The sequence below is a fragment of the Sceloporus occidentalis genome, unplaced genomic scaffold, assembly GCF_023333645.1.
Source record: "Sceloporus occidentalis isolate IW3139 unplaced genomic scaffold, rSceOcc1.0.p SCAF_3, whole genome shotgun sequence".
In the NCBI taxonomy this organism is placed as follows: Eukaryota; Metazoa; Chordata; class Lepidosauria; order Squamata; family Phrynosomatidae; genus Sceloporus; species Sceloporus occidentalis.
The window spans coordinates 211,706,814-211,734,792 of record NW_028316983.1 but is presented as its reverse complement, the minus strand read 5'-3'; the positions used below and the strand labels follow the sequence as shown (position 1 = coordinate 211,734,792).

General features: G+C 41.3%; 1 protein-coding gene across 1 annotated transcript in view; it reads right to left on the bottom strand.

Moving 5' to 3' along the window:
* The window catches only part of STMN2 (stathmin 2), a 42,128-nt gene extending 16,199 nt beyond the window's left edge, over positions 1-25,929 (bottom strand). Inside the window, exon 1 of the mRNA XM_089517512.1 lies at positions 25,806-25,929. Within this exon, the coding sequence (XP_089373638.1) occupies positions 25,806-25,824 (19 nt within the window). The 5' untranslated portion in view covers positions 25,825-25,929. The remainder of the gene's footprint in view (positions 1-25,805) is intronic.
* Positions 25,930-27,979: the final 2,050 nt, after the last annotated feature.

Sequence of the window (27,979 nt, the reverse complement as noted above, 5' to 3'; positions counted from 1 at the left end):
ACTGCAAAATTAGTTAGTACTCAATTACTCAGCAAAAGCAGAAGAGAAGAGGGGGCATAATTTTGACTTTCCCTCTAGGTTCAGGCAAAAGCAAACTGCTGCACAATCTCCCAGCTTGTGTGTTCTTCCTCAATAATAATTTTTGCTATCTTGACCACACTCTGCTGTTGCTTGGCCTCACGTGTCCTGGTTTTTATCTGTGAAATGTTGGAGAGTATGCTACATCTGGGGAAATTTGAGGAAGGAACTAGCTTGGGAGAAATATTTTAATCAGGACATGGTGATGATAGCTCATATTAGACTCTGCACACTTTGTTGTTGATAGGTGCCTTCACGTCCTATGGTAGTCCTCTCAGTTTCATAGGACTTTTGTGCCCCAATTTATCATCAGTCTGGGTTTGCTACTGCTTTCCTGTAAGGCTGACAGTGCAGGACTTGCTCATGGTCAGCCTGTAGGCTTTAGTAGGTTGAATAGGATTAAAACTCTGGTCTTCTCAAGTCCTGGTCCAACACTCAAACCACCACACTACACTGGCTCTCTACCCATTCTGACTCTTCAAGGGCCATCCAGTCTAACTCAATTCTGCCATGCAGGAACACAGAATCAAAGCACATCCTGACAGATGGTTATCCAGCCTCTGTTTAAAAACTTCCAAGGAAGGAGACTTCACCAATCTCCAAGGAGTGTGTTCCATTGTCCTACAGCTCTTACTGTCACAAAGTTCATCACAATGTTTAGGTGGGATCTGTTTTCCTGTAGTTGCTGTGTCCTATTCTCTGGACCAGAGAAAACAAGCTTGCCCTACCCTCAATCTGTCAGCCCTTCAACTATTTAAATAGGGCTATCATATCACCTCTTAACCTTATTTTTTCCAGACTAAATATATCCAGTTTCTTAAGTCACTCCTCATAAGGCATGGTTTCCAGACCCTTCACAATTTTGGTTGTCCTCTTTTGGGCATGCTCCAATTTCTCAACATCCTTTTTGAATTGTGACGCCTAGAACTGGACATGTATTCCAGGTGGAGCCTGACCAAAGCTGACTAGAGTGGCACTACCACTTCCCTCAGTCTAGCACTGTACTTCTATTAATGTAACTTTGGCCCAGTATAGACGGTGTGAAAGCACCATGGTGGGGCCAAAGGTAGGGCTGGGGAGCGCACAGCAACCTCACGCTCCCCAGCCCTATTACATATGGAGGGCACCATCTTGGCATGGCACTGTCCATATGCAGCACGTGATGATGCTATCACTCACATACCGCATCCAAATGGACTGTTATGCACCTGACGTCATCGCGCCACTGGAGGGCGCTTAGGATGCCTTATTTCCGGTGCAAGAAGGAGCTCCGAAACAGAGCTCCTTCTGAGAGGGTGCCGCATTCCCATGGCAACTAGACTGCTGGGGGAACAAAGCCAGGGACAAAGGGGCCGAGTGGCCCCTTTCTCCTCTGGCTGCGCCTGTCAGGGTGTCCTTTTTCTGCCGTCTGTACCCCATCTTAGAATCACATTGGCTTTTTTAGCTCTTGAATGATATTGTTGAGTCATGTTCAACTTGTGGTCTATTAGGACTCCTAGATCCCTTTCACATGTAGTCTTGTTAATCAAAACAAGCAAACAAGCAAGCTTTTTCTTCTTTTGCTTTTGAAAAGTACCATAGGGACTTTAATACTTTAAACTGATTTCCATTTAGATAGTAGAGGGTCACAGAAATACTAGAATTTGATAGTGTATTTGTTTGCTGCACACTTTTCCTCTGTTTAAAACATTGCCAAACCTAACATTTTATTTATCTTGTTTAGGTTGGCAGTTAAAATATTATAAAAAAATGGTTATAAGCAATTGCCACAGAAGCTTTGTCTATGACGTACCTTGCCGCCCCAGCTGTCTTGATCCTCCTCTGGTACCTTACCCTCTATTCCTCTGCTATAGCCACTGTTTGCATGGACATCCCACTGAGCCACCCACCATGTCTGCCATTGCTTTAGGTTGCTCACTTCTGAGGTCAGAATTATGCGTCCAGCAATGAGTACATGATTGGGTACCTTGTTCTGACTTCAGAATGAGCAAGCTGCACTGGTGGTTGATATGCCAGATGGCTCAGCAGCTACCATGGCATGGGAATAGAGGGTTCCTGGAAGATCTGGAAGAACAGATGTATTTTTAAAATGTGCTGTATGGTTTTTATACCCTGGTTCTGGTGCAGAATGTTGTCCAGACAGCTCACACCTGAACTGGGGTTTGGGATGTGCATCATCCAAAGAAGATGATGCCAGAAATGGCGAATGGGGAGGGAATGGGCCTTTTGGCCTATGCAGATGAGGCCACAGAGAAGTGAATCAGGCAGGTAGCCTGTTGTCCACCTATAAGTTAGGTGAGGCTTGTATGTATGTTTACAGGCTTCCATTTTTGTTGCATAGTGATTCTTTGCTCCTGATTTCTCAAATTTGTTGTAGGACACATGGATTGCTTTGTTTGGCCTGATGAAATTTTAACTGAAACAAATGATAATTTTGTATATTGTAGTTGTTTTCCCTTCTTATTCCTGAATTAGGACTTTCCCCTTCTTTCCCTTTAATTTCACACCCCCAATTCCACATCTCAGAGTCTCAGAGGGGCAAGGGAAAGGAGGAAGCGGGAACATAACGTTATCTTCTAATGTAACTGAAGGACCTCACTCAGAACTGGAACTGCTTCACTTTTGTGTGTTTCATTGTTAGCCCCTTGTGTGAAGGGTGAGGCATACATATAAACAAGACACCAATCTTTTCTTTTCAAGTGGAAGCAAGAGCCCTCTTCCATGCCAGAATTTAAAACTATTATCAGATTTCAGGCCACTGGTATATTAACACACCTGCTAACTGTGTATTCGTTTTAAACTCCTTTGTGCAATGTCTAGCACTCACATTTTGACTTGCATCATGTTTGGTTTCAGCTACTGCCTGCCTAGGGACTAATTACTCTAAAGGCACCAGATTTCATCTGAACTTGGAAGTTAAGCAGGGTCAGCTCTGGTTAGGGATGGGAGAGTACCAATGAAGACCAGGTGCTATAGGCTGTATTTCAGAGGAAGAAAATATAGTGCCAGCCTAGCCATTGTAGGCACTGTAGGCACAAACAGCTAGCCATGGTAAACATCCACCATTCCAGTTCCTAATATTCTCCATAGTCCTTTGACACTAAACACTGTAACATGTGCAGAGTTTGACCCTGAATTGGAGAATATCAGAGTCTTTAGTCTGGGTCAGCAGTGAGCTCCCAAGTGCAAGTATTTACTGTTTATTTGTTAAGAAAACAAGAATCAAAGGAGATATTGCTAGTTGGACTGATGCTTAACAGTGAATTGTTCAGAGACTGGATATCTGATACATGTAAACCCAAATGAAATAAGCTCCCTAACTGTCCAATCACACATACGTGTGCACATAATCTGAACAGATAAAAATATGGCCAGTATATTAATGAGCGACCTTTTTGTGTGTGTGTGACCTTTATAAAGTTGAATTACTTTTGCTCTTTTTGTATTATTTATTCTTTAGGCAGAAGTTAAGATACAAACTACATTGTTCACATGGCTTTCTGATGCTAAAAGTGTGTGACAGCCAGAAAAGCCTGGAATGGGCAGGTTAACAGTATTTTCATTCATGCAATTTTCCTTGAACAAGCAGCAGAAAACCTGTTTGTAGACTCATAATCATTATGGTCACTTCTGACATCGAGTTAATGGGTCAGTTTTGCACAGCTAATGCTAGCAGTTAGCTGAAATGGAACGGTAATAGTGGCATTCACTTTCCAACAGGGAAAAGCAATGTCTCTTGTATTGCTTTCAGTGTGTCTGAGAAGAGAAATGTATAGACTGCCAGTTATTTGCATGCAGACAGAATTTTTAAAAATTAAGTGTGCTTAAGTATTCTATATGAATTATAATTTATTTTCTTATGTTTTAGCCAACCATATCATAAAGAGCACTATGTTGAAAGGACCATGATTCTGGGCTATCTCTTCATTGAAGTGTTAAACTACTCTTTAATACAGGAGGACATGCAGGCTAATCTCTAAAAAATATAAGAGCAAAACACCAAATAAGATCTTACAGGAAGGATGGTTTGCAACCCCCCCCAACACACATTTTAAAGCAAATCAATCTAATTCACAGTTCCTGGACCAGGGACGTAGCCAGGATTTTGGGAAGGGGGAGTCCAGACTAAGTGCCACCATTATAATGGGGCTTGGGTGCGGCGGCGCGGCAGCATGCACTATTCATTTTATCTAACAGAAGGGGGGGTCCGGACCCCAAGAACCCCCCCTTGGCTACGTCCCTGCCTGGACTAATATGAGAAATGGAATGCAGTTATGCTTCTTCAAATTTTGTAATACCTCACCAACCTCTTTTTAAAAATATATAGAACTGTTTATTTTTGGTGACTGTCCATTCTGTTTCCAGCAAGGAATAGTCAGCTGCCTCTGAGAACTACATAAAAGCTTGACCTGAACATAATGCTCTCCCTCTTGTTGTTTGTCCCTGTGTCTGGTATTTATTAGATGTAGTCTAAACTATGAATTGAAAGAATATTTGTAATTATTAATTCCTGGGTCAAAAAACAGGTTTCCCAGCAGGAAGAACAATACACCAGTAAGAATTTTGCACAATTTTCTCCTGGTATTTGAATGGCCTCTAGTATTGTGGAGGAATTACTCTGCAGAGAAATTACTCTCTGCAGAAAAAACTCAATTTTCTGCACAGAGAAATGGGTGCCCTATGCAGAAAACCACCAAAAATATACATTTTTTGTCTATAGATGAATTCCTTCACAACATTGGAATGTGGGGAGAATGCATGGAGAATACTGCACAAGAATATTCATTTTCCTCCAGCGGGGCAAAAACTGCTTAATTATTCATTCTCACATGTGAAAATTTATTTATTTGGTTTATTTATTCAATTTAGAATCCTGCATTTATCCCAATATGTGACTCAAAGTGGCATATGGTCAGGGGTTTACATCCCTAACTAATGTTATTTTTTTGTTCTAAACAATATGTGAGAGGCAAAGTTAGGGACAAGGAAGGAATTGTACATTCTGCCCTCAGTGATTGTGCAGGTACCTGCAATTTACATAAAATCATCTGGAAATCAATATTGTATGTGTGTGTGGGAGAGAATTAAGCAGAGATCATGCAGTCCATAGGAAAAATGCTTAAGGCTTTGAAGATGCTAAATGTAGATTTACATGCAGGCCAAGCACCCCTCTGGGCTGCAGCTTTTGCATCCTTGTCCTAGTTATTCTGCCAGTATAAGAAGGCAGAGCTTTGGATTTGGTTATTCCTCAGTTTTGGCTTCTTGCTCCCATTCAGAGGGCCCTCACTACTGGTCTGTATCTAGAGTTTTCACGAGTTACTGCTGGTGAAAGTAGAGGGAGATTATTTGTGCTGATTCCTTCTTCATACTGCAGAACTGCTGCAGTGGGCTGGGAGAGTCTTTGGAACAGTGTGGGTGGTGGTGCAGGTGGCTGCAAGGGAATGGGGAAATCAAAAGAAAATCTCTGCTTTTGCTTCCTTCGCTGTAAACCTCAGCTTATTTATAGTTCCTTCTATGAATTGAAGGATTTCTTATGTTCATGGATCCAAGATATTGTGATTAAACTGGAGGTCAGTTGGATGGTTGCACATGTAGATATAGACATGTACAGAAATAATAGCTATAGCATTCCACTGATATAAGACCAGATGGTTTTATATATGTAGATAGAGATATAGAGAGATAATGGATGGATATAAATGAAAGACCCAGAACTATTTATCTAAATGTAACTGTCCCCACATCCCTTTGATAGCTATGTTTTTAAAATTCTTCAAATGAAAGTTTGTTTGTTCATTCATTTAGTTATGGGATTTATATCCTGCCTGTCTCCCAAAGTGGGATTCAAGGTCGCTGTTACCCAAGAGATACCCAATTAAAATTTCAATCAGGCTAACCAAAACCCTGACTTACTAACTTAGGGTGCTACATACCATCTTCTAAGAGTTTCTAACTTCCCAATAAATCTGAGGGTGATTAGGCTTTTTTTTTGCATTATGTTCTACATACAACACATACATGATTGTTGTGATGAATAACATAAATAAGGACAAAATCCCAGATATAGCTTTAATATTTCTTTTTTATGCTACACCTATACACACAGATGATGTAAATATGTAATATGGTGTGTTCATCATTGCATAGTGCAGATAGCTGGACAGAGAGAGGGTTGTGTCCCTGACTTCCTCTTTTGTCTGCCTCCTTTGTGTGATATTTGTGCTGTTTCAGTAGATTAGAATAGTGCCACTCAAAGAGATAGTCCCTGAACCAGTGCCAAACAATGAGCCATCAGCTGCTGGTCCATGGAGAGTTTCCAGGAAAGAGAGAAATACTGTTGTTGAAGTAAATGGGCCAAACATGCTATCAATCCCTAGTACATTACCAAAACAAAGAAAGAAAAAAAGAAAGAAAGGAAAGCTGCCCCCACCATCAGATAGCTTAAGAAGCATTGGACCAGATAATACATTCTTGTGAAGCTATGGGTGCATGGTAGAACATCAATGTTTGAACGTTTCCTGGGGAGATTGGGATTAAAAACTAATACATGTAAAGCTCAAAGATCATTATTACAGACATAGATCAGCATGAGAAGGGCATAATACAATCAGACACAAAGACGGACATTAAATAAATATAACTACACATATTCCATAGGATTACAAAACCCATCTAGACGTTCATTATTCTAGTCTGTGGTACAAGTCATCATCCAATGAATTTTAATCACTGCTGTACAAAATTTAGCCACTTTATTTGTTATAACTGGGTTAGTATCTGAAAGCAGCAGCAGGGACGTAGCCAGGATTTTAGGAAGAGGGGTTCCAGACTAAGTGCCACCATTATATTGGGGCTTGGGTGCAGTGGCGCAGCAGCACACACCATTTATTTTTCTAACGGAAGGGGGGGGGTCCGGACCCCAACAACCCCCCCACCCTTGGCTATGTCCCTGGCAGCAGGGAGACATAGAACTGTTTTGTACATCCTGGATATTTTTGAAATATGGATGAGATGAGATTAATATGTGAATCTCTATAATATAAACACTGAAAGAGCACATGTTCTATAGTTTCTTTGCATAGAAAGAAACAGGCCATAGGGCACCATTATCTTTAGGATCACAGTGGGTTTAAAGCCCATACATACTGTACATGTAGCAGCATAAAGAAACATTGGCTGGCAACACAAGGAGAAGAAGAGCTGCTGCCCCTCACTCCTGGACCCCACTCCCCCACACACAAGCACGGTTCATTGCCCCTTTAAACAGCTTTAAAACTGATTTAAAGACAATACTGTTCAGGGAAGCTTTCCCAGACATTACATGATTGTTATCCAATGTTTATTTTAATTTGTTGTATCCTATATGTTATTGTTTGAACGTTAAAATGTATTAATATATATTATGTTTAATTATTTTCATAGAATGTATGCCATATGCAGGTTTATTTTATTTTATCTATTTTAATTGATTGTTATGTCCAGTGTTGTGTAAATTTATAGCACTTTATAAATAAGGCATTATTATTATTATTATTATTATTATTATTATTGAAAGATATCACCAGAAGCCAACAGTAGTAGGAAGGCAAATGGATTTTAAAAAGACAGTGGGTTGTATTCAATATTCACTAACATAATTATGGATTTCTTTATTTACTTATTTTTCTTTTTCTCCCCTTGCCCCAGCTGTATTGATTTATTGTTAATCTTGGTGTGTGTGTGTGTGTGTGTGTGTGTGTGTGTGTTTAAAAATCAGTAGCAAAAAATGTCGGGAGGTTGGGTGGTTCCATTAAAGCTTATGCAACTGCTACCAGAGTAACCAGCATTCATGCAAGGAACACCTAACCAAATGAAATTGCAGTGAGTTGTACGAGGGTGTTTACATTGCTGTGTCACAACTAGTGCAATTACATGTGTAAATACTTCTGGAACAACTTCTGGTGAACTGTTTCTACACCAAAGTGTAAATTGGCCCATCAAACAGCTTGTGGTAGCTTGTGAGAAGGCTGATGGAATAGTTTGCACAATAGCTTGAGAAAGCAAAATGTAATAACATTTTGGATCTGACGTTTGTTAAGCGATGCAATATTTCTATTAAAGCTATGCAGTAGTGGAAAGGCACCACTGGGCACAATTCAGTGGCTTGGTTTGTCTGAATGGAGGCTGCAGGAGCATGACGGATGTGTCACATTCATCTACTCCTAAGTCAGTGATGGCGAACCTATGGCACACATGCCAGAGGTGGCACTCAGAGCCCTCTGTGTGGGCACATGTGCCGTCGCCCCAGCACAGAGTTTGCCAGAGTTTGTTACTAGAAAGCCAGAGGGACATGGCACTTTGCAATAAATAAGTGGGTTTTGGGTTGCACTTTGGACACTTGGCCTCTAAAAGGCTCACCATCACTGCCCTAAGTGCTCAGTGTAACAGTATACTCATGAGAAATTATTGTGCATGTGTTTTCTAGACAATCAGGACAGCTTCCTGATTCTTGAGTAACACTGAGATTTTTTAGTACGTTCTTAGCAGTGCCATGGAGTCCAACCTCCTTGTTTTTATTCCTGCTATTACAGCATCAAAAATCCACTTTAATGATGATTGATTGAACTAAAACATACAATAGCAGTCTAATTGCTGACTAACCTAGATAAAGAACTGAAACTGCTTGGTTTTACAGTGCCATTTAAAGCACAGATTACTCTGAAAGAACTGCAAATTTTCAGAAAATAATCCCCACAATATGACATAATCTCTAAATACCATTTTCAATAACTTGTATTAAAATGTTAATCCCAAACTCCAAATAATCCTTACCAATGTCTCTTTTCTGTTCTGTGAATGTTATTATATTCTGTCACAACTGCACAGATGTAAGAGACAGCACAAAGTGAGATAAAAAAAAATCCTGGGTTTGTTTTTTGATGGCCCTAGGACATCCTTATAAAACACTTCTTAGGCTTCCAAATTGCTAGGTTGGAAAGCATACCTATGGCTTTCATATGCAAACAGGATATAAAAGCTCACTGTTGTAATTCTATATGCTACTGAAGTATAATTCTTCAGACAGATTTCCTGTTTGGCCTGAGGCAGTGATGCACAAACCATGCAAATGTCTTTGCTAGGTCTTACATGCACAGTGTGTTCAATCATGAGAGCACTCAAATCTGAACTGGTGCCCATAGAACAACTCAAGGCACATTGGAAGCCTTATAGAGATGGAGACAGGTGAGCCCTTCTCCCAGTTGAAAGTGATGTCATAAGAACCAGGATTATTCATGTATATATACTCATACTGCTGCCATCTGTTTTCACAGGTTTGCACATTAACAGGCTCTTGAAAGTGGAATGAGACTGCTAATGTTAGCCATGGATACATATATTCAGATTTTATGTTCCTGTATGCTTGATAAATAGGTTTTGCAGATTTTTGAAGCATTAAAAATGTTCTGGAATAAGGAAATGAATCAATATATGGGTAGAAATAACCAGTTTTAAGCAAAACTGTTTTTGTAGTATTACAAGAGCTGCAACACATCACATATTTCAGTGAGATGGAACAAGAACACTGACAACAACCTTATGCTTTTGAGGATACAGATGCTTTTTAGAGTTTTACAAATTTGCACAACTCATTTGACCACATATGACACTAGGAATGAAAATAAACATGTATCATATCTCTTAGTGGCAACCTAAGCTCCCCCAAAACCCAAGACAAGAGAAATTGTATTGTCTCCCATCAGGGCCACTTCCTGTCTGTATCACTCTTGACTGGCTTGGAATAGGGATGGAAACCTTCATAGATTTTGTTCACACATGAAAGAATGTGTGGGAGCCAGTGTGTGTAGTGGTTGTGTTTGGCTAGGACTCTAGGAGACCAGGGTTTGAATCCCTGCTCAGCCACAAAAACCCACTGGGTGACCTTGGGCAAGTCATACTCTCTTAGATTCAGAGGAAAGCAATGCCTAATTTCCACTGAATAAAACTTGCCTATGATTGCTATAAGTGGAGTCAACTTGAAGAAGTTGTATAACACACAACAACAACAAAGAACGACAAATTATGCTCTTTTTCAGCCTGCTACAAGAAAGTCCTTGAAACAGCACAATTTTGAGGAAGTTTATGGTTTGGGACTTATTCTGCCCTATATGGTCCCCCCCAAGACAGGAATTTCATTTGCTGTTTTTTCCCCTGTCAGTTGAAGCTGTGGAAGGAAATGGCATTCCTGTGCAGGAAATATTGTTTTCTGCACCGAAATGCCAGCTGGGTTTTCCTGTGCACAAAAGTGCTGAATGACAAAGATTCTTATTATGGTTGTATGCTCCTTGGCTGAATCCTCACTGCAGAAATAATCCAGTTTGTCTCCACTTTAGCAGCCATGGCTAAAAGCTATGGATTTCAGGGAAGTGTAGTTCTGTGAGACCTTTAGTTTTCTCTGTTAGAGAGCTATGAAGCTGAAACAAACTACAATTCCAAGAATTCCATAGCATTGGGCCATGGCAGTTAAAGTGATGTCAAATTGGATTATTTCTGCAGTGTGAAAGCAGCCCTTGTTGGAAGTTTCCAATAGCTGAGTGCTCCCTTTTTTCATCAGTAGGTTGAATATATTTTAACATTCTTTCCATTCCTAGGTTGGAATCCTTCCTTAGACCAAGGCATTGTAAACAAGTTTCCTTGGAAGGCTGTATATGCCATCACAGCCTAGTTGGTCTCCTAGGCCATCCCATTCACAGTATCTGTCTGTTGTTGTCACATCCCTTCAAGTTGTTTCTGACATGGCAACCCTAAGGTGAAATTATCATGAGGTTTTCTTGGCAAGATTTGTTCTGAAGAGGTTTGCCATTGCTTTCTCCCTGAGGCTGGGAGACTGTGACATGCCCAAGGCCACCCAGAGGGTTTTATGGCTGAGCAGAAAATTGAACCTTGGTCTCCAGAGTTGTAGTCCAGCACTGAAACCACTATGCCACACTGGCTCCTCTTAGGAACCCTCAAAGCGAGGCATGTAGCATCTGTAAGTAATGGGAGGCCAGTTTTGATATCTCCTGAACAACTAGTTTTCAAAACCTTTACAGCTTTAGGCAAAGATGTTGATGAATAAGTGATAGGCAGGGGCTAATTCTAGTAGATTTTAAATTTCTGCTGCTTCATCATGGCATAGAAGTGACCTTTCTTCAATGATGTGCCAGCAGAGCACAAGCTCTGCCAAGTTCTATAAACTGGAAAGGCTTCAAATTTGGCTCCAGTGGTATACGGTGCAATTGTCATCTGAGGACAAGCCTACAGAGATATTTATCAACAGGAAGCTTTGCTACCAGGAAATGAATGGGTTACAGGAGTAACTAATTAGCACAACTATGGTTTGGAATAGTTACAATTTGTATTTTTGAAGGGAGTACCTGCACTGATGAAACCATGGATCTTCAAGGTATTCAAGTTACTAGGCCATAATATTCCATTATTGATACCTGTTTTCAAAGTGTATAGGGACACTGTTTGCACAATTGTCTGGGGTAGTGCACAGATAAAGTTGTCTGATATCACTTTGACTGCCATGGCTCTGTCCTGGGATTTACAGTTTCATAAGGTAGTTGGACTTCTTTTCCAAAAACCTCTAACTTGGTAGTTGAGGGGATCAGGCTAGAATGCTGAGGAACTCAATCAACTCACTGAACTACTATTCCCAGGTGTCTGTCAAACTACTACATTTGTGCAGTGTAGGTACTTCCCTGGTGGATAGATTGGAAACAGTTATCAAAAAAGTATTTTGTTCATACGCTCCCTCCACCCCCAATATCCAAACTATGCACATCAACTGATTTAACCATTCTGCTCTTGCAAGGAAACCTTGTGAATTCTAGTTCTGTGATGGGAGTGGGGAACCTTCTTTCTGTCAAAGGCAGCAATTTCTCCTGAGTTATCCCGTGAGGCCTAACTGCCATCAATGGGCTGGTGGTGCCTATGTCAGTGGGCCAGTGAATCTGCTCTCCATTTAAATGTCAGCTTCAGGGTAGTGCTGCTTAAAGCAGTGGCTTGCAGACCAGTGTCCATCTGCAAGCCATCAACTGTCACTCCTTGATGACTCTTGAGGAAATTATGGGAAAGTGATAATAATAAGACAGAAATATGTTACTGGTCTCTGGTGCATCACCTAAATGCCCCAAAATGCATCACATCTGTTGTGATCTTGGAAGCTAAGCATAGTCTGCCATGGTTAGTAATTAGATGGGAAACCACCAGGTGCCCTAGGCTATATTTCAGAGCTAGCAAGACCACCTCTGAGTATTCTTTGCTAAGAAAGCACTATGAAATTCATTGCGGGAACATACACTCACACCCTGCTTCACTGGCTGATCTGCCTCATCAGATAGCTCAAAGAAGCTCTGCTTTAAAGGATCTGTCCAAGGTTCTGAACCAATTGTGGGGTTAAGATTTAGATCTTTGGATTGCTAAAACCCAGAGCAAATTCACAGTCCCAATGCAATAAAAGCCAGCAGCCACCCCTGGTTCCCTCTCCTTTTCTCTGTTCCACTTTTTTCTTGTCTCTCATTCCTTTGGCAAAATGTAAACAATGTGAAGTCAAAGGCTTTAATGGCCGGCATCCATAGTTTTTTGTGGGTTTTTCGAGCTATGTGGCCATGTCCTAGGAGATTTTCTTCCTGACGTTTCACCAGCATTTGTGGCTGGCATCTTCTCTGATGCCACATAGCCTAAAAACCCACAAAAAAATAAAAATGTAAATATCTTTTCTCCCCTATCCATTTCTGTCTTCCTTCCTTCCCAGCAAGCTGCTGGTGGGTGGAGAGAAAGAGATCTATGGCCTGTTACAGACAGCCAAAATAAAGCTGCTTCGAGTCACAGTGGAGATATGGTGTTTCAATGATGCATGCGTCCTAAGAGTCCAGAAGTCGCACTAAAGCCACGCTCCAGCCCTAAGGACTGGAGCGTGGCTTTGATGTGGCTTCTGGACTCTTAGGATGCATGCATCATTGAAACCCCACACCTCCACTGTGACTCGAAGCAGCTTTATTTTGGCTGTCTGTAACAGGCCTGTCTTTCCAGAACCTCCATGGATGACATTCAGAGGGCTTTTGAAATTAGACAGAGAGCTGCAGGCTGCACACACCTGCTCAAACCAAATTATTAGCACTTCCTCAAACTACAATTCCAAATTTTCATTTGAACAAATTCTTGACAATTAAAATATGAATGTCTTAATTGCAGATACGGTCTAGAGAAAAGGATTTATAACACTTGGAATGAAGACTAATAATGGGGATAGATATAACTACTGAACCTAGTGAGTATATGTCCTCTGCCAAGCAGCAGAAAATGGCAATATCCTTGGCAATGAAAAAAAGTGCTTCTGGCAATAGTGTTTCCAGGAGTTGCTCTTTGTTTTAAAAGTCTCTTCACTCTTCTTTTTCTTGTTGTTGTTTTGTGCTTTCAAGTCACTTCCATCTTACGGTGAACCTAAGGCAAACCTATCACTTTCTCGGCAAGTTCTTCAGAGAGGTTTGTCATTGCCATGCTCTGAGAATGAGAGAATGTGACTTGCCCAAGGTCACTCAGTGGGTTTCCATGGCTGAGCCAGAATTTGAATCCTAATCTCCAGAGTCATAGTCCAAACCACTACATCACACTTGGCTTTCACACAGTTTACTTAAAATAACCTTATTTTAATAGGGTAAAATATTTAAATGAATATGAATAGGGTAAAATATTTAAAATATAAACTACTTAAAATAACCTTATTTTAAGTAGGTTATGTTTTAAATACCTTACCCTATTCATGCATATCCTTCCATGTCATGAAGTTCCATTTTGAAATGGAGTTAAACCTTACAGATAAGAAAAAAGAGAGCTTTCAGCCAAGATCCTACATCAGATATATTGTAAATTCCCTAAATGCTGGAACTATGAAACATTACTCTCTGCTCTGCCAGGAATAACCTTCTCCCCTGTGCCCCCCATGAGTGTGATACAAACAGTGCCTTCTTCCAGGACTTCTGAAGGATCATCAGAAGGCCCAGAAGACACCTTCACCATTGTCCATGTAGCAAATGTCACATAGGCAGGTGATTATCAATTGTCCCCCGCTCTCCACTAGCCACTAGCCATGGATGGGGTGGTCAAAGAAGGTGGGTTGTCAGGCACTTTTGGTCCAGTGTCTCTGATGACCCCCCCCCCCAAGGCATATGCAAGCATAAGTTGGATTTACATTTGTGTATGTCACAAACAGGATGTCATCCATCCAGTGAAACCACTAATTAATTCATTGAGTACAATCCTTCACTAATTAAATTCAGTGAGCTTAGCAATTAGTGGTCTCAACAACTGCTAAAAGAATTTGGCTGTGTAAGTTGTTTAGCTAAATTGTGGGAAATATATGTATGCATTTATACTTCACTGGAATGAAGCACACAGGAGAACATTACAAATATTTTCCTGTTACTTCACTGTCTGTCTTGACTTGAAAATGTACTTGTAGAATTTCTCCTTCAAAATTCATTGATGACTGTTAAATATGTTAGTGTCGAAAGTAGAGGAAAAATATGGAAATATTATATTTTACATGCTGGCTTCGGCCAGATTGGTATATGCAAGGTACTGGAAAATCAAGATGGAAGTGCATATAGATGAATGGATTATCAAATTATTAGATATGTTGGAAATAGATATCCTGTCAAAAAAATTAAATAAAGAAGCAAAAGATACTAAAATGGATGAATGGGGGAAAATAATAGATTACATAAAAGAAAAGTAGGGTAAAGACTCTGGTACAGAACACATGGAAATTTACTGAGAAACAGAACAAAATTTGGATGAAGCTGCAAAATTTTGTAATATTTTCTAAAGCATATCGGACATGTAAAGCTGTAAAGACTTTGAAAGAGAAGCTTGTATCATTTTGTATTATATTATGGAATGTGATATAAATATTACAAAGACATTAAAAAGATCATATATAGTTGAAGGGTATGCATTAAAGTACAAGCAAAGTTACAAAAAGGTATACAGTTAAGATACAGGATTTATGAATCAGCTATTAGGTGACTTCGGAAGTCTTTTTAATGGAAAGTTATTTTGTGTATGTATTGTATGTGAATGGTATATGTAATGTTTTCTGTATTGTTTGTTGTCTCTTTGTTGGCTGTGTTTTAAAATTTAATAAAAAAAACAAAAAACAAAAAACAAAATTCATTGATGATTTGTTCTATTGATGGTGTTCAATATGCCTGAACTTTCTTGACTTATATAAATCAACTTTATCACGTAGTGTTTCTAGAGCAGGTTTGAGCAAAGTGTGTCCCTCCTGATGTTGGAATGCAACTCACATCGGCCCTAGCTGGTACTGTCAATAATGAGGAATGCTGGGGGTTGCAGTCCAGCACCAACATCTAGAAGGCTGCACTTTTCTCATCCCGTTTTCAAGAGACTGGATGCTACTGTTACCACCAAATGTTTTTGCTTTGCCTTAAGTAGTATATCTTCGAATCACTGGTCAAAATCCAGTTGTGTCTAGATTTCTATGTAGGCCATTGCAACACCTTCACAAATTTGCTGCCAGTGTGCTTTTGTTGGACTCAGCCATCATTCCTGTGGGATATATCAATGAAGTGGATAGGCCAAATTAAATATGATGGCTATGGACCCATGCCCTTTAATTACCAACCAGTCTACCACATCCAGATATGTGTGGGAAGTTGTGATTGGCAGCAAAGAGGGTAAGGATAAGGAATGCTGAAGCTTCCTCCAACAATTCCTTTCCTGCTCACAATCTTACCCCATGATGGGTTTGATTTTTTCCCTGCTCTGTTTCACTTCTCTGCTGTGGCACCTCAGTTAGAGGATAGCCTCCCTCTGTTGCTGATCGGCAGCAACACTAATGACACTGGTGCCAAGTCAAAACATGACATTTTAGTAAAGTTTGCAGGGCCTAATTGATTTTATCCAATTTCCACATTTGTCATGGTTGGCATTATTTTAAATGGTTTTAACTTGTTTTAAATGGTTTAGTTGGAAGTGATAAATGATTAATATTAATATATTTTAAATGATTAATATATATTTTAGGCTTTAAAATTATTGTGCTTGTTATTTGTTGTCTTCAATTGATTTTATTGTACACTACCCTGAGATTTTTGGATATAGGGCAGGATATTAATATTTAAATAATAAAATCTGTGGATAGTTTCTGGAATCTGAGAATTAAGTCATTGATCAGAAGGCAGATAGTTTAATACTTCTTACTCAAATTCTACTCTTTAAGATGGACGCACATTCCCATATTATTCTGCAAACTGCCACTATCATGTGTAGGGGTTATAAGATTTGAGCAAAAGCTGACTGACACAATGGTATTGGGTGTGAGGGGAACCTTATGGTTACAGTAGACCACCAGAGTCAAACAAATAGGTCCAATAGCACATGAATCCCAAACTCCCAATAAAAACAAAAATGACTGAAGTGAGATTATAGAACTTTGGGCATATTAGGGGAAAACATGACTCACTGGAAAGGCAATAATGCCGATAAAAGCTGAAGGCAATAGGAAAAGAGGAGGACCACTTAACAGATGGGAAGCTATGGCCCTCAGTTTGCAAAACCTGAGCAGAATGCTTAATAACAGGATCTTCTGGAGGTCTCTTATTCATAGGGCCACCATAAGTCAAAGTCACCTTGATGGTACATAACAACAAGAAGAATAACATTTTGTATATTGGAGAATGGGGGCGGCACGGCTTTTTAAAAGAAGAAATAGATTGTGTCAGATTTATTCATACATTGGCACAGTATATGAATTCTCTCATTTATAGGCATTAAATTATAAATATAGATTTTCTTTGATGGGTTAATTGCTTTGATTTTATATGGAAATAGATTCATTCTGTGTCCTTTACCAGAACTAATACAGCATTTTGCATTCCTGGAAGAATTTATTTTAGGCAGGAAAACAACGAAAGAAGGAAGAAAAGCTACTATGTCACAGAGCAGTGGAGGGCAATGTACAACCCTCCAAATGATCTTGGACTGCAAATGCCAGCATTTCACACAATTGGCTAGGGATGCTAGGACATATAGTCCAACAACAATATCCAAGATTTTCACCCTAGTGTAAACTAATACTGGGCAGACTCGGGTTCAGATTCCTGATTTTGTCACTACCTATACTTTTAGTGACCTTCTAGAGCAGTGGTTCTCAGCCTTTGGTCCTCCAGTTTCTTTTGACTTCAGTTCCCAGAAACACTAGTCAACAATCCAGAACATCTAGAGCAGGAGTAGGCAACCTTTTTGAGACGGGGGCCGGGTTGCTGTCCCTCAGACAACTGGGGGGCCGAAGCCAAAAAATAAATAATTAAATAATTTTTAAAAAAATTAAATAAATAAATAAAAAATAAAGGAAACTTGGATATTATTAAGACTAAAAATAACAAAAAATAAAATAAAAAACAAGGGAGACTTGGATATTTTAAATAATAAAAATTAACCAAAAATAATAAAAAAATAGATACATTCAAACCACACTGACTCTCTTACACAGGCCTGCCCTGAAAAAAGAAATAAAAACTATGGGAGACCTGAAATGGCCACTCACCTCCCCTTCTCCTGCTGCTCCTGCGAATTACAAAGAGGAAGCTTTGTAATTCATGCCAAAGACAAAGAGCCCTTTGCCCTCCCTCTGGCCCAGAGTCCTCCTCCGCTCCTCCTCCTCCTCTTCCTCTTCTCAGGCTCCGCCTCCTTAAGGGGCCAGCTCCCATTTTGGGCCGGCGTGTGGCCAGGGCCAGGGTCGCGGAGGAGGAGGAGGAGGCAGAGGAGGAGGCAAAGGAGGAGGTGGGTGGCCAGCTGACCGCGTGTGGCCCTGAAAGGCAAGGGGGATGCGCGGGGGAGGAGGAGGTTGGAGAAGGAGGCGGAGGCAAGTGGCTGGCTGGCTGGCTGGCCTCATGGGCGGCTGCGGCCAAAGGGAGCACGCAGGGGGTGGAGAAGAAGGAGGAGGCAGAGGAGGAGGTGGACGTGGAAGTGGGTGGCCGGCTGTGGCCATAAGGTGCGGCGGGAGCTGCAATCGGCGGCAGGACCGGTCCCAAGGCCTCGCCGGGCCGGATCCGGCTCATGGGCCATAGGTTGCTGACCCCTGATCTAGAGCATCAAAGGTGGGAACCCATTCTAGAATGAGTTGTTAGTCTAGATGTGAGCCAGTTGCAAAGGAAGAGAATAATGGACTTTGTGTTTTCAACTTGCTTTCCTGAATACCATGGAGAAAATGCAAAATAGGAATGTCATAAATAAATATGATGTGTGTTGGGCCTAAATACCCTAATCATGTTTGATCTTGGAAGATAAACAGGGAAGCTAAGCACCAGATCCTGTTTGACCCTGGAAGCTAAGCAGGCCAGCTTTGGTTAGTACTTGGATGGCAGACTGCCAATGAAGACCAGGTGCTGTAGGCTATATTTCAGAGGAAGGAACTGGCAAAACCACCTATGAGTTTTCCTTAAGAAAATCCTAAGAAATTAATGGGGTCACCATAAATTGACAAGTGATTTGAAGGCACACACACACACATATTGAAATGAGCCAATGTGGTCCAGTAGAGTGCTAGACTGACTCTGTGATATTAGGGTTCAAATCCCTTTTTAGCCATGGACCCTACTGAATGACTTTTGGTAAGTCATGCTCTGTCATCCTCATCTTCTGAATAAAACTTGACAAAAAACTCCCCAGGATAGGGTTGCCATAAATCAGAGTAGAACACACATCTTAAAACCAAATTATTATACTTCACATCTCAGATGTAAATGTTTCAGATGTTAGGAGTAAACTCAGGCTAAAACAGTAAAAAAAGTATTAAAAAAAAAGAATGCTAGCAACTAGACACTGCAATGTCTCTACTCTGGCCATGTAACATAACTACTGGATTCCAGAACTCTAGAACAGGCCAGTAAAGAGATCGTTGCAGAGCCCTGATGGTGCAGTGATTAAATGCCTGTAGAGCAGTCACTAACTCAAAACCACAAGGTTCAAGACCAGCAAAAGGGCTCAAGCTTAACTCAGGCTTGCATCCTTCCAAGGTCACTAAAATGAGTACCCAGGTTGTTGGGGGCAAATTAGCTTACAGTTGTAAACTGCTTAGGTGGTATGAAGCGGTATATAAATGAAGCTTGTTTGCTGGTTTGTTTTAAATAATGGCAACTGGATTTATGACAATGTAGTTAGAACTTCAGCCCCAAGAGACCTAGCTTAGTATAAAGTAAGGGGCTGTAGTCCAAAACATTCAGAAAACTAAAGACTTCCACTTCTGATTTACTTATTTTGGAATATTATTTTCAGATGCTTAGGTGTATATATGAATGTATTTTAGTCTGTTGTACGCCGCTTTGATTGTTTGGCAAAAAGCGGGATAAAAATTTAAAAAATATTTATTATTATTTATTATGCTTATTAACTGTGCACAGTCCACTGACCTCTTTTGAAGACTGATAGTAAAAAAACAAAAAACCTAAAAATAACAATGTCAAAGACTCATGAAATAATGAACTCTTATGGGTCAAGCTCTAGATACATTTCTGCCACATTTTACCCTATTGTTTAATGGAAACAACATGATCCAAAATATCAGCACATTTCCATGGAATTGGCTATGATGTACAAATTGGACACTGAAGCATTGCAGGTATGAATTAAGGGTTGTAGCCTAATAAGTTTTCCCACATCAAGGCTAATAATTTCATAAACTGACATTAATATAGTTGGTTGACAAGATACAATCCATTAGCATGTGTAGAAAGTAAACAGTGTGTGTGTGTGTGTGTGTGTGTGTGTGTGTGTGTTTAATTGAGAGTCATATTCCACTGGGCACAGTTTATCAGGATTTGGAGGCCATGAGGCAGCAGTGGGTGGAGTCTCCCTTTATTTCTTTCTCTCTCCCTCTTTCCTTCTGCTCAGCAGACTGCTGGATGTGGGACAGATGTCTCCTTCCAAAGATATGAGCTGACTGTTTGCAGAGGGCTTTTGAAGCTTGTATAGGAAGCCACATGAAACAGGATGAAAACTAAGCACTCAACCATGTTTTTAACTCTAAGGCTTCATTTCTATACAGATTTTCTTGAAACTAAGCTCCATTGCATTGCAAACTACATGTTAGGCCATGCTGAATTTTTTTCATGTTTGGAAAGCATTGAGAAAAATCTTCAGCTATTGATTTAAGTGTGAGAATTAAGCATGTGCTTAAAACTTTAAATCAGTGGGACTTTAAACATGGTTAACATTGGTTGGATCATGTTGACTGCAGCACTTGGAAAGTTACTTTTAAGCAGAATTAATGTAGTGGCATGCTAGTGCCATTCATAACCGAATAGTGTTTAGAAGATGCTTTGGGACCAACTGGATAGTCATGGATAACTTTAGCATGGCATTATATTCAATCTTTTTAAAAATAATTCTCCACACGCTGGGACTGCATATAATAGATGTATCTAGAACAAAAGTTATAATAGTCTGGAAGTTAAGCAACATGAACATGCAATTGGATAAACAACAAGGTTTTAACACATCAAGAAAATAACATTACAAATGATCAAAACCAGCAACAAAAGATCACAGGACAATTAGAAAAACTCAAATGATATTTAGATTATGTTCTCAGAAAATCATAAATCATTAATTTTATTCTTAATATCTTCCTCTTCCATAAAAAAAGACAACCTGAATCAGCTACAGTATCTACCAAACGATAAAAGTAATGCACCATAAAAATAAAAATACAGGACCAAAAGTTAATAAATCAAGTTTAGATCATATTCAGCTTCATTGGTGGATTAAAAGCTTGCTTAAACAGACATTGATTCTCAAGTCTCTAGGTGGCTAAGGGAAAGCTTTTCTAAGAATGACAGTGCCACAGAACTAGGTTTACCATTGTCTTCCTGTCTTTACTGATGTTAGTTATCTAATGATTTTTTCATTGGTACATTCCTGTTCACCCTGAAATGTATGAGGAAAATGGACCACAACTTTTAGAATCCCACTGCCAGCATACCTGCTGGGCACTGGAACCCACTAAGCAATGTTTTCAAGTTCTGACTCATACTTACCATTTGTTTAGAGGAGCTTATTGTTAACTAGTTTTCAAGAAAAGCTGCTAAATTGTTCATTGAATTGCACTTTCATGTTCAAAGAACTTACAGCATCTGAGTAACAACAGATGGTGTGGCAAGAATTTGGAAAGGCCCTCACCATCATATAGTTCTGTGCTTGGTAAATTCTATACAGGCTTCTGTCCTGTTCTTCACATCTTACCCAGCAACATGGTCCTTTATTCAGTTAGATTCCTCCCTTATATACAAAGAGAATATAAATGTTTATCTTCCTTATTCAGTACCCGTAACCTACATTGACTTGACTTGGATTTGCAGCATTGCTTTCAGGGCCCCTTTCATACTACACAGCTCTCATGCTATGATTCCACTGTGGTTCCATCTTGAGGCCAAATTTCCATCTGGGGATTTGCAGTTTAGGGAAGGTGTTTAGAATTCTCAACCAGAGACTTCTAGTGCCTCAGGAAACTACTAAACCTGGATTCCATTGATGTGGTCATGGCAACTAAGGTGGAATCGCAGGGCTATAACTGTGGAGTATGAAAGGGCCCCAGGTCAGATCATATTATTTCCAGGCCTGTGAGATCCCTTGGCACATCTCTCCTCAGGAATGAAGTCAGTGAAGACAACTGGGAGTGCATCAGCAGTGTAGAAATAATGCAGTTTGACACCACTTTAAGTGCTGTAGCTCCATCTTATGGAAACCTATGGAAGGTCTTTAACCTTCTTTGTCAAAGAGGGCTGTGCCTCAAAAAACTACAAATCTCAGGGTTCTGCAGGATGAGGCCATGACCAAAGTAGTGTCAAGCTGCATTATTTCTGCAGTGTACACTCCCTAAAACTAATTGGTAGAAATGCATTATTTCTACATTGTAGATGCATCCTTGGTTGATCTGCAAAGCTCAGAATTCATGTCGCTGTCAATGAGCTGTTCTTCTAAGCTGCTGCAAGCATGATAGAAGGTTGGCATACCTTACTAATAGTATGCATTTATTGAAAAGTCTGTATTTTGTTCATCACATATCAGTATTCCTCTTACATATTTAATTTTCTGTGACACATTTATTCTGAAAAACACAAAAAACAATGAGTAACCTTCTGTTTCAAACAACAGCTAGTGTTTTCCCCAGTAGTGAGAGGAGAGCTATTTCTCGGTTTTCTCTAGAACATCACCTTCACCTTCCTACATTAGGATATTATCTGGAGAATACTAACATTTTTTATTTCCAAGAGAACATCTGTGCTTTCAACAGCTGCATTAAAAGATTAAAATTCAACAGACGCTGCTCTTCCTTATCATGGTATCTTTTCATAGGTAAAACACAGAAACCTGGTGAGGAAAAATATGGCAGCCATACCCTTTTCATCCACATTTAGTGGAGTAAAAAATGGAGAATTATTTTTCCAAATCAGTCTTATGCACCCCGCCCCTTCCAGCTAGCACACGACAGCTATATATACTGTAATTTAAAGAGGAAAAAGGATGAAAGGACTGTTGATAAGGTGAGGTGATTAATTATCTTGCATTTACTTTGGCTGGCAAATTAGACTCTTGGCAAGAAAGGGGTGGAATAATAGGGTGCCATTGCTGGATTCATCACTGGAACTGTGGGTGCATTCAAGGATTACCACTAACATTTTGGCTGCATTTAGGCTTATACGCTATAGCTCCTTCATCAGACACGGAAGGACTATTTTCCTGGCTATGGCAACAGCATTCTGAGCAGAGGCCTCCTGCAGCAGCAATCCATCTCTGACAGAGGACAAATTATCAATAGCGATTACCCTGTTGCTGTGGAAGGAAGGAAGAAAGGAAGGAAAGAAGGAAGGAAGGAAGGAAGGAAAAGGAAGGGAAGAGGATGAGCCCAGCACTGCAGGGCTGGCCAGACTCTTTTGGCTTCTGTCTGACTAGATTTCCATAAACAGCTGTCTCACGCACTTCCCTCAGGAACAACAAAGCCCTCTTTGCCATGGCTTTCCCATGGCAGGAAGCATTCCTAAACCCCCCAAAGGGGCAGCATTTCATAAAAAGGCAACCATCAGGCATCCATACTAATTCTGAATCAGGAGAGCGAGAGGTCAAGAAAACAGCCAGCAGAGGATGACCAGCCTCAGTGACAAAGCTTTTGTTTCTGGGGGGGGGGGGGGAGAGCCAATAGTGGAAAGGACTCCCTTGCAACTCCCCAGTGGATAAGACCAGCCCTGTGTCTGTTCAGGTGAACAGATTTTTGAACCCATGCCTCTTCCAGTTCCCATAGATTGTTTTTCCCATTGTTTTGCAAAGGGAGAAGGAAAAAAAAAAGGCTGGAAAGATCTGTCCCCTTCAACGTGTGTGATGGGGATGGGCAATCATTCCTTTTTGACCCTGCCCCACTGCAATTTCTGTTTTATTGCAGATTTGGGCGGGGGAGACCCAACACCAGTAGCAAGAGGAGAGAGAGGTAAAGGATGAGGAGAATAAAAGGGGATGCCAACCACGGTCTTCCTCTAAACCAGACTAAATGAGGGCATTTTTCTCATCTCAGAGCCATCCCTCCCCTCTTGGGATAATTCTCCAGAAAGCCTGGTTTCTTATATGCCCCCCTTCCACTCCCTAGGAGTATTTTGGAACACTGCAATAGGGGTGTGGCTGCTGGGATATGTTGAGTCTGCAGGAAAGGAGGGGAAATAAAAATAAAATTCTGCTTTTGCTCCGATGAGACAAAATAGCCACGGGGCCAGGGAGGTATTAGAGAAACTGGTAGGAGAAAACTGGAGAGGGGGAAGCTCCAGGGATCAGAGGAGGGGAAGAAGAGGACCAAAGCTGATGACCTACTTATGGGTCTGTTCCCATCTTTAAATGGGAGATACATCTCTAATCCGGTGATACAAGACACAAGACCAAGATCTGAGGTGATACAAGATACACAGTGATACAAGGTACAAGGTGATTCAAGACCAAGATACAAGGTGCTGCATCTTTAACCAGGTGGTAGGAGGCAAAGAAATAACAAGATTCAAACCTAACCATAATGCAACCATCCCAAGACCTAGCTGTGTATGTCTGGGAAACCACTGTGCAATGGGATCTGCTTGCACCTTTGAGACTCAGTGGAAAGGAAGAAGGTGGGAGCATGAGCTTTGGTAGACTTGAGCCCACTTCCTCAGATGCATGCGGTGGAGTGGAAAGTCTAGGGAGAGACCTGCAGCTGAAGGAGTAGGCTTAAGTCTACCAAAGCTCATGCTCCCACCTTCTTCCTTTCATTCTGCTCCAAGATCCCTTTGCATACTCATCATCTGTAAGAGAATCTGCCCCAAGATTTGCACACTCATAATCTTGCATACAAGAGAATCAGCCCCAAGATCCCTTTGCATACTCATCATCTACAAGAGCACCTGCTCCAAGATCTCTTTGCACACTGATCACACCAAGCTAAAAGGGAAGGCGCGGTCCACAGAGGTACCCTCTGGAAAAAGGCGAAGTGGATTGCCTTGGATGCCTTCCAGCCCCTCCCTTTTGCTTCCAGGCTGCCAGGGCTACAAGAAGGGGGTCTCTAGGTGTGTAGGGCTGGGGGAGAGGAAGAGCTTTTCCCAGCCCGCCTATGAAGAACAGCAGCAGCAGCAGCAGCAGCAGCAGCAGCAGCAGAGCTGGGTGGGGTCGGTCTGCATTGTGCCTGGTGGCGGCGCGCTCCTCTGGCTGGAAACGCCCGGAGCCCCCGCCTTACACAAAGAAAGACACACACACAAACACACACACACACACCCTGAGACCCTCACCCTGCATGGCAGGGAGGGGGCAGGCGAGGGAAAGGGGGAAAGAAAAAGAGAAAGAAAGAGGAAGAACCTGCCCCAACCAGCCATCCTTTTGCTTTTAACACAAAGAAATTGTAAGGTGGGGCAGCCCCATCCCCATCTCCCCTCCCCCTCACCTGCTTTTGATGGATTGACCGATTTATTTGCAACAAGCGTCCCTGAGAGGCTACCTCCTTTCTTGTCCCGTGCAGGAAAGAATAATATATATGAGTATAAATAAATACAATGCTCTCCCTTTTGCCTTCCGCCTGCTGTCTAGACGGCTGAGGTTCAGCAAAGGCATTGTGGCAGAACTCGGGGCCCTTCGGTGAAATGATGACCAAATCCCAAACCCCGGAAGATGTGAGTTTGGGTCATCATCATCATCATCATCTGGTAAGAAGGGCCCATTCAAAACCAAAGGCAGAGCAAATTCATTTTATTTTATTATATCCTTATTTATCCCCCCCCCCCAAGCCTTCTGGCTGTCAATTCCTTTCCTACAGTGTTTACCAATGTACCCCTAAAAAGAAAGACTAGGCTAATCTCGGATTAACGCATCAATACCCCGCCTAAATTTCTCTGCGACTAGGGCTGCAAAACCCGAAAGAGACAAACCTTTCCATGCATCTACCGATCCCCCCCCCCTCCTTCCAGTTTAGGCTTCAAAACCGCCGCCACGAAAAGCCAAGCAATCCAAGCACCCTAATGCTGAGAATAATGGCAAAGTTGATGTTGTATTGCCCCCAATCCGATCTGAATCGCCTGCCTAGAGCAACCTGAATGGCAGCAGAAGGTTGAGGGTGTCTAGATGGGGAAGAGAAGGTGGGATGGAGGGAGGAAGACCCAGAGGAGAGGTGGGTTCCTTACCCATCGCAGTTTTAGCCATGGTGGGGGGTGCGGAGGCTGAAGAGGCTGCGGAGGCAAAGAGGTCCAGCGAGAGCAGTGGCAAGCGAAGGAGCCAGGCAGCAGACTAAGGCACTACTGAGTCAGCAGAGCAAGGGGGGGGGCTGCCAAAGAAGGAGGCAGCAGGAGTCCAGGGAGGGGGATCCCGCCTCAGTCCAAGCAGATTGGCTCCACAGCTCCCCTGGCAGGACGCCTCCGGAGCTAGCAGCCCCAAGCCCTCAACAGGGATCTGCCCCTGGGGCTGGAGGAGCAAGGGCCAGCAGGCAGTTGCCAATGGCAAGGGGCTCTATTTCTGCCGCCTCCCCCCTTCCCTTGGCTTCTGGTAGTACATTCCACGTCAAAGCCTTCATGGCTGACATGAAAAGCCCATTGGTCTTGGGCTATCTGGCTGTTGCTACTTGTCAAACATGGTCGAACATGTTTTGTGGCACTAATAAGACAAGGCAGGGGAAGAAAATGCAAAGAGATGGCACACACACACACACACACACACACACACGCTTTTTAAATGCCTATTCCCCATTGCACCTGATTTCGTAACCATCCATTGAGCTTATGTATTCTGTGGTTTCAGTCCTGTATTTGCACATTTCCCTTTTGATGGAGGCCTTTGGAAGAAAGTGGGACTGACTCTCGAGTAGGCATGCATAGGATACCGCCGTCTGAATGCAAATGCATTGCTTCACGGCTCTTTTACATCTTCTTGTTTCTCAAACCTATCTCGGTAGACCAAAAACCCAAAATGTACAGGATAGCACTACCTGAATGCAAATGGATTAGTTCAGTGCTCTTTGGCATCTTCTTGTTTCTCAAACACATCATGGTAAACAAAAAACAAAATATACAGCATACCACTATGTGAATGCAAAGTTCACTGCTCTTTTGCATCTTCTTGTTTCTCAGACATATTATTATTATTATTATTATTATTAAGCTTTATTTATATAGCGCTGTAAATTTACACAGCGCTGTACATACAATATTTGTAATAAGACAGTTCCTCCCCTCCCCCCCCCCCCAAAAAAAAAAGCCAAGCGTAGACAAATGAATATGGTGAAATGGACTGGAGGTTTGATATCCATAACACAGAATGCTTAGTCAGATGAAATATGAACAGTTCCCAGGTTAATATGTACAGTTTCATTCACCTGTGTGCATGTTTAAAGCTTATAAAATAAGAGGGATTGAAAAATACACACACACGTGCCAAGCAAAAATAAGGCAAGGTGTTCCTTTTCTACAAAGGGATAACAATGGAAGATAAAACCTTACTGTGATATAAATCAATTGATAGGGGAAAACATTGTGTGTAATTGGTCTATCCCACCATCCCTATTTCATTATTACACAAGAATTAGGAGCTGAGAGGACCCAGTGTAAACCACATTTTTTAAAAGAAAAGAAGGAAAATTGTCTATGTTGTCCAGCAATTTTAATCCTCTCACAGATTACAGGGGAATAGTTCTAAGACAATGAAAATGACAAGCAGAAACTAGCAGAATATAAATATAAGTAGCTGAGAAGCTGAATAGTCATTATAACATGGTTTGCAGGAATAATGTATTTGGATTGATCCAAGCTATCTCTTGCTCTTTAAGGCACACACATGTATAACTGCAGAAAATAGTTACAATTAATTTCTGCTGGCATGTGCTGCTGGAACTCAATGAGTAGGAAAGCTCAGTTGCCACAAACAAACATGCATGCCATTGCAATATGGGTCTAAGGCAGGGGTGGCAGTGGCAGTGGCATGACTCCAAATAGTTTATAGTGACCATAAATATCCAAAAGGCCGCAGATCCCATCTGATCTTGAAGGTAAACAGGGTCAGCCCTGGTTAGTACTTGGATGAGAGACTACCAACAAATACCAGATGCTCTAGGCTATATTTCAGAGGAAGAAACTGGCAAAACCATCTCTGAATATTTCTCCTCTAAGAAAACCCATGAAATTTATGGGGTTGTCATAAATCAACAGGTAACACAAGGTGAAAGTATAATGGGATTTCTTGGTTTGTCATTTCATCCTCTGAGGCAGAGAGAATGTGACTTGCCCACGGTCACCCAGTGGGTTTCCATGACTGGACAGGGACTCAAACCCTGGTCTCCTGCAGATGTAGCTCAACATGTAAACCACTA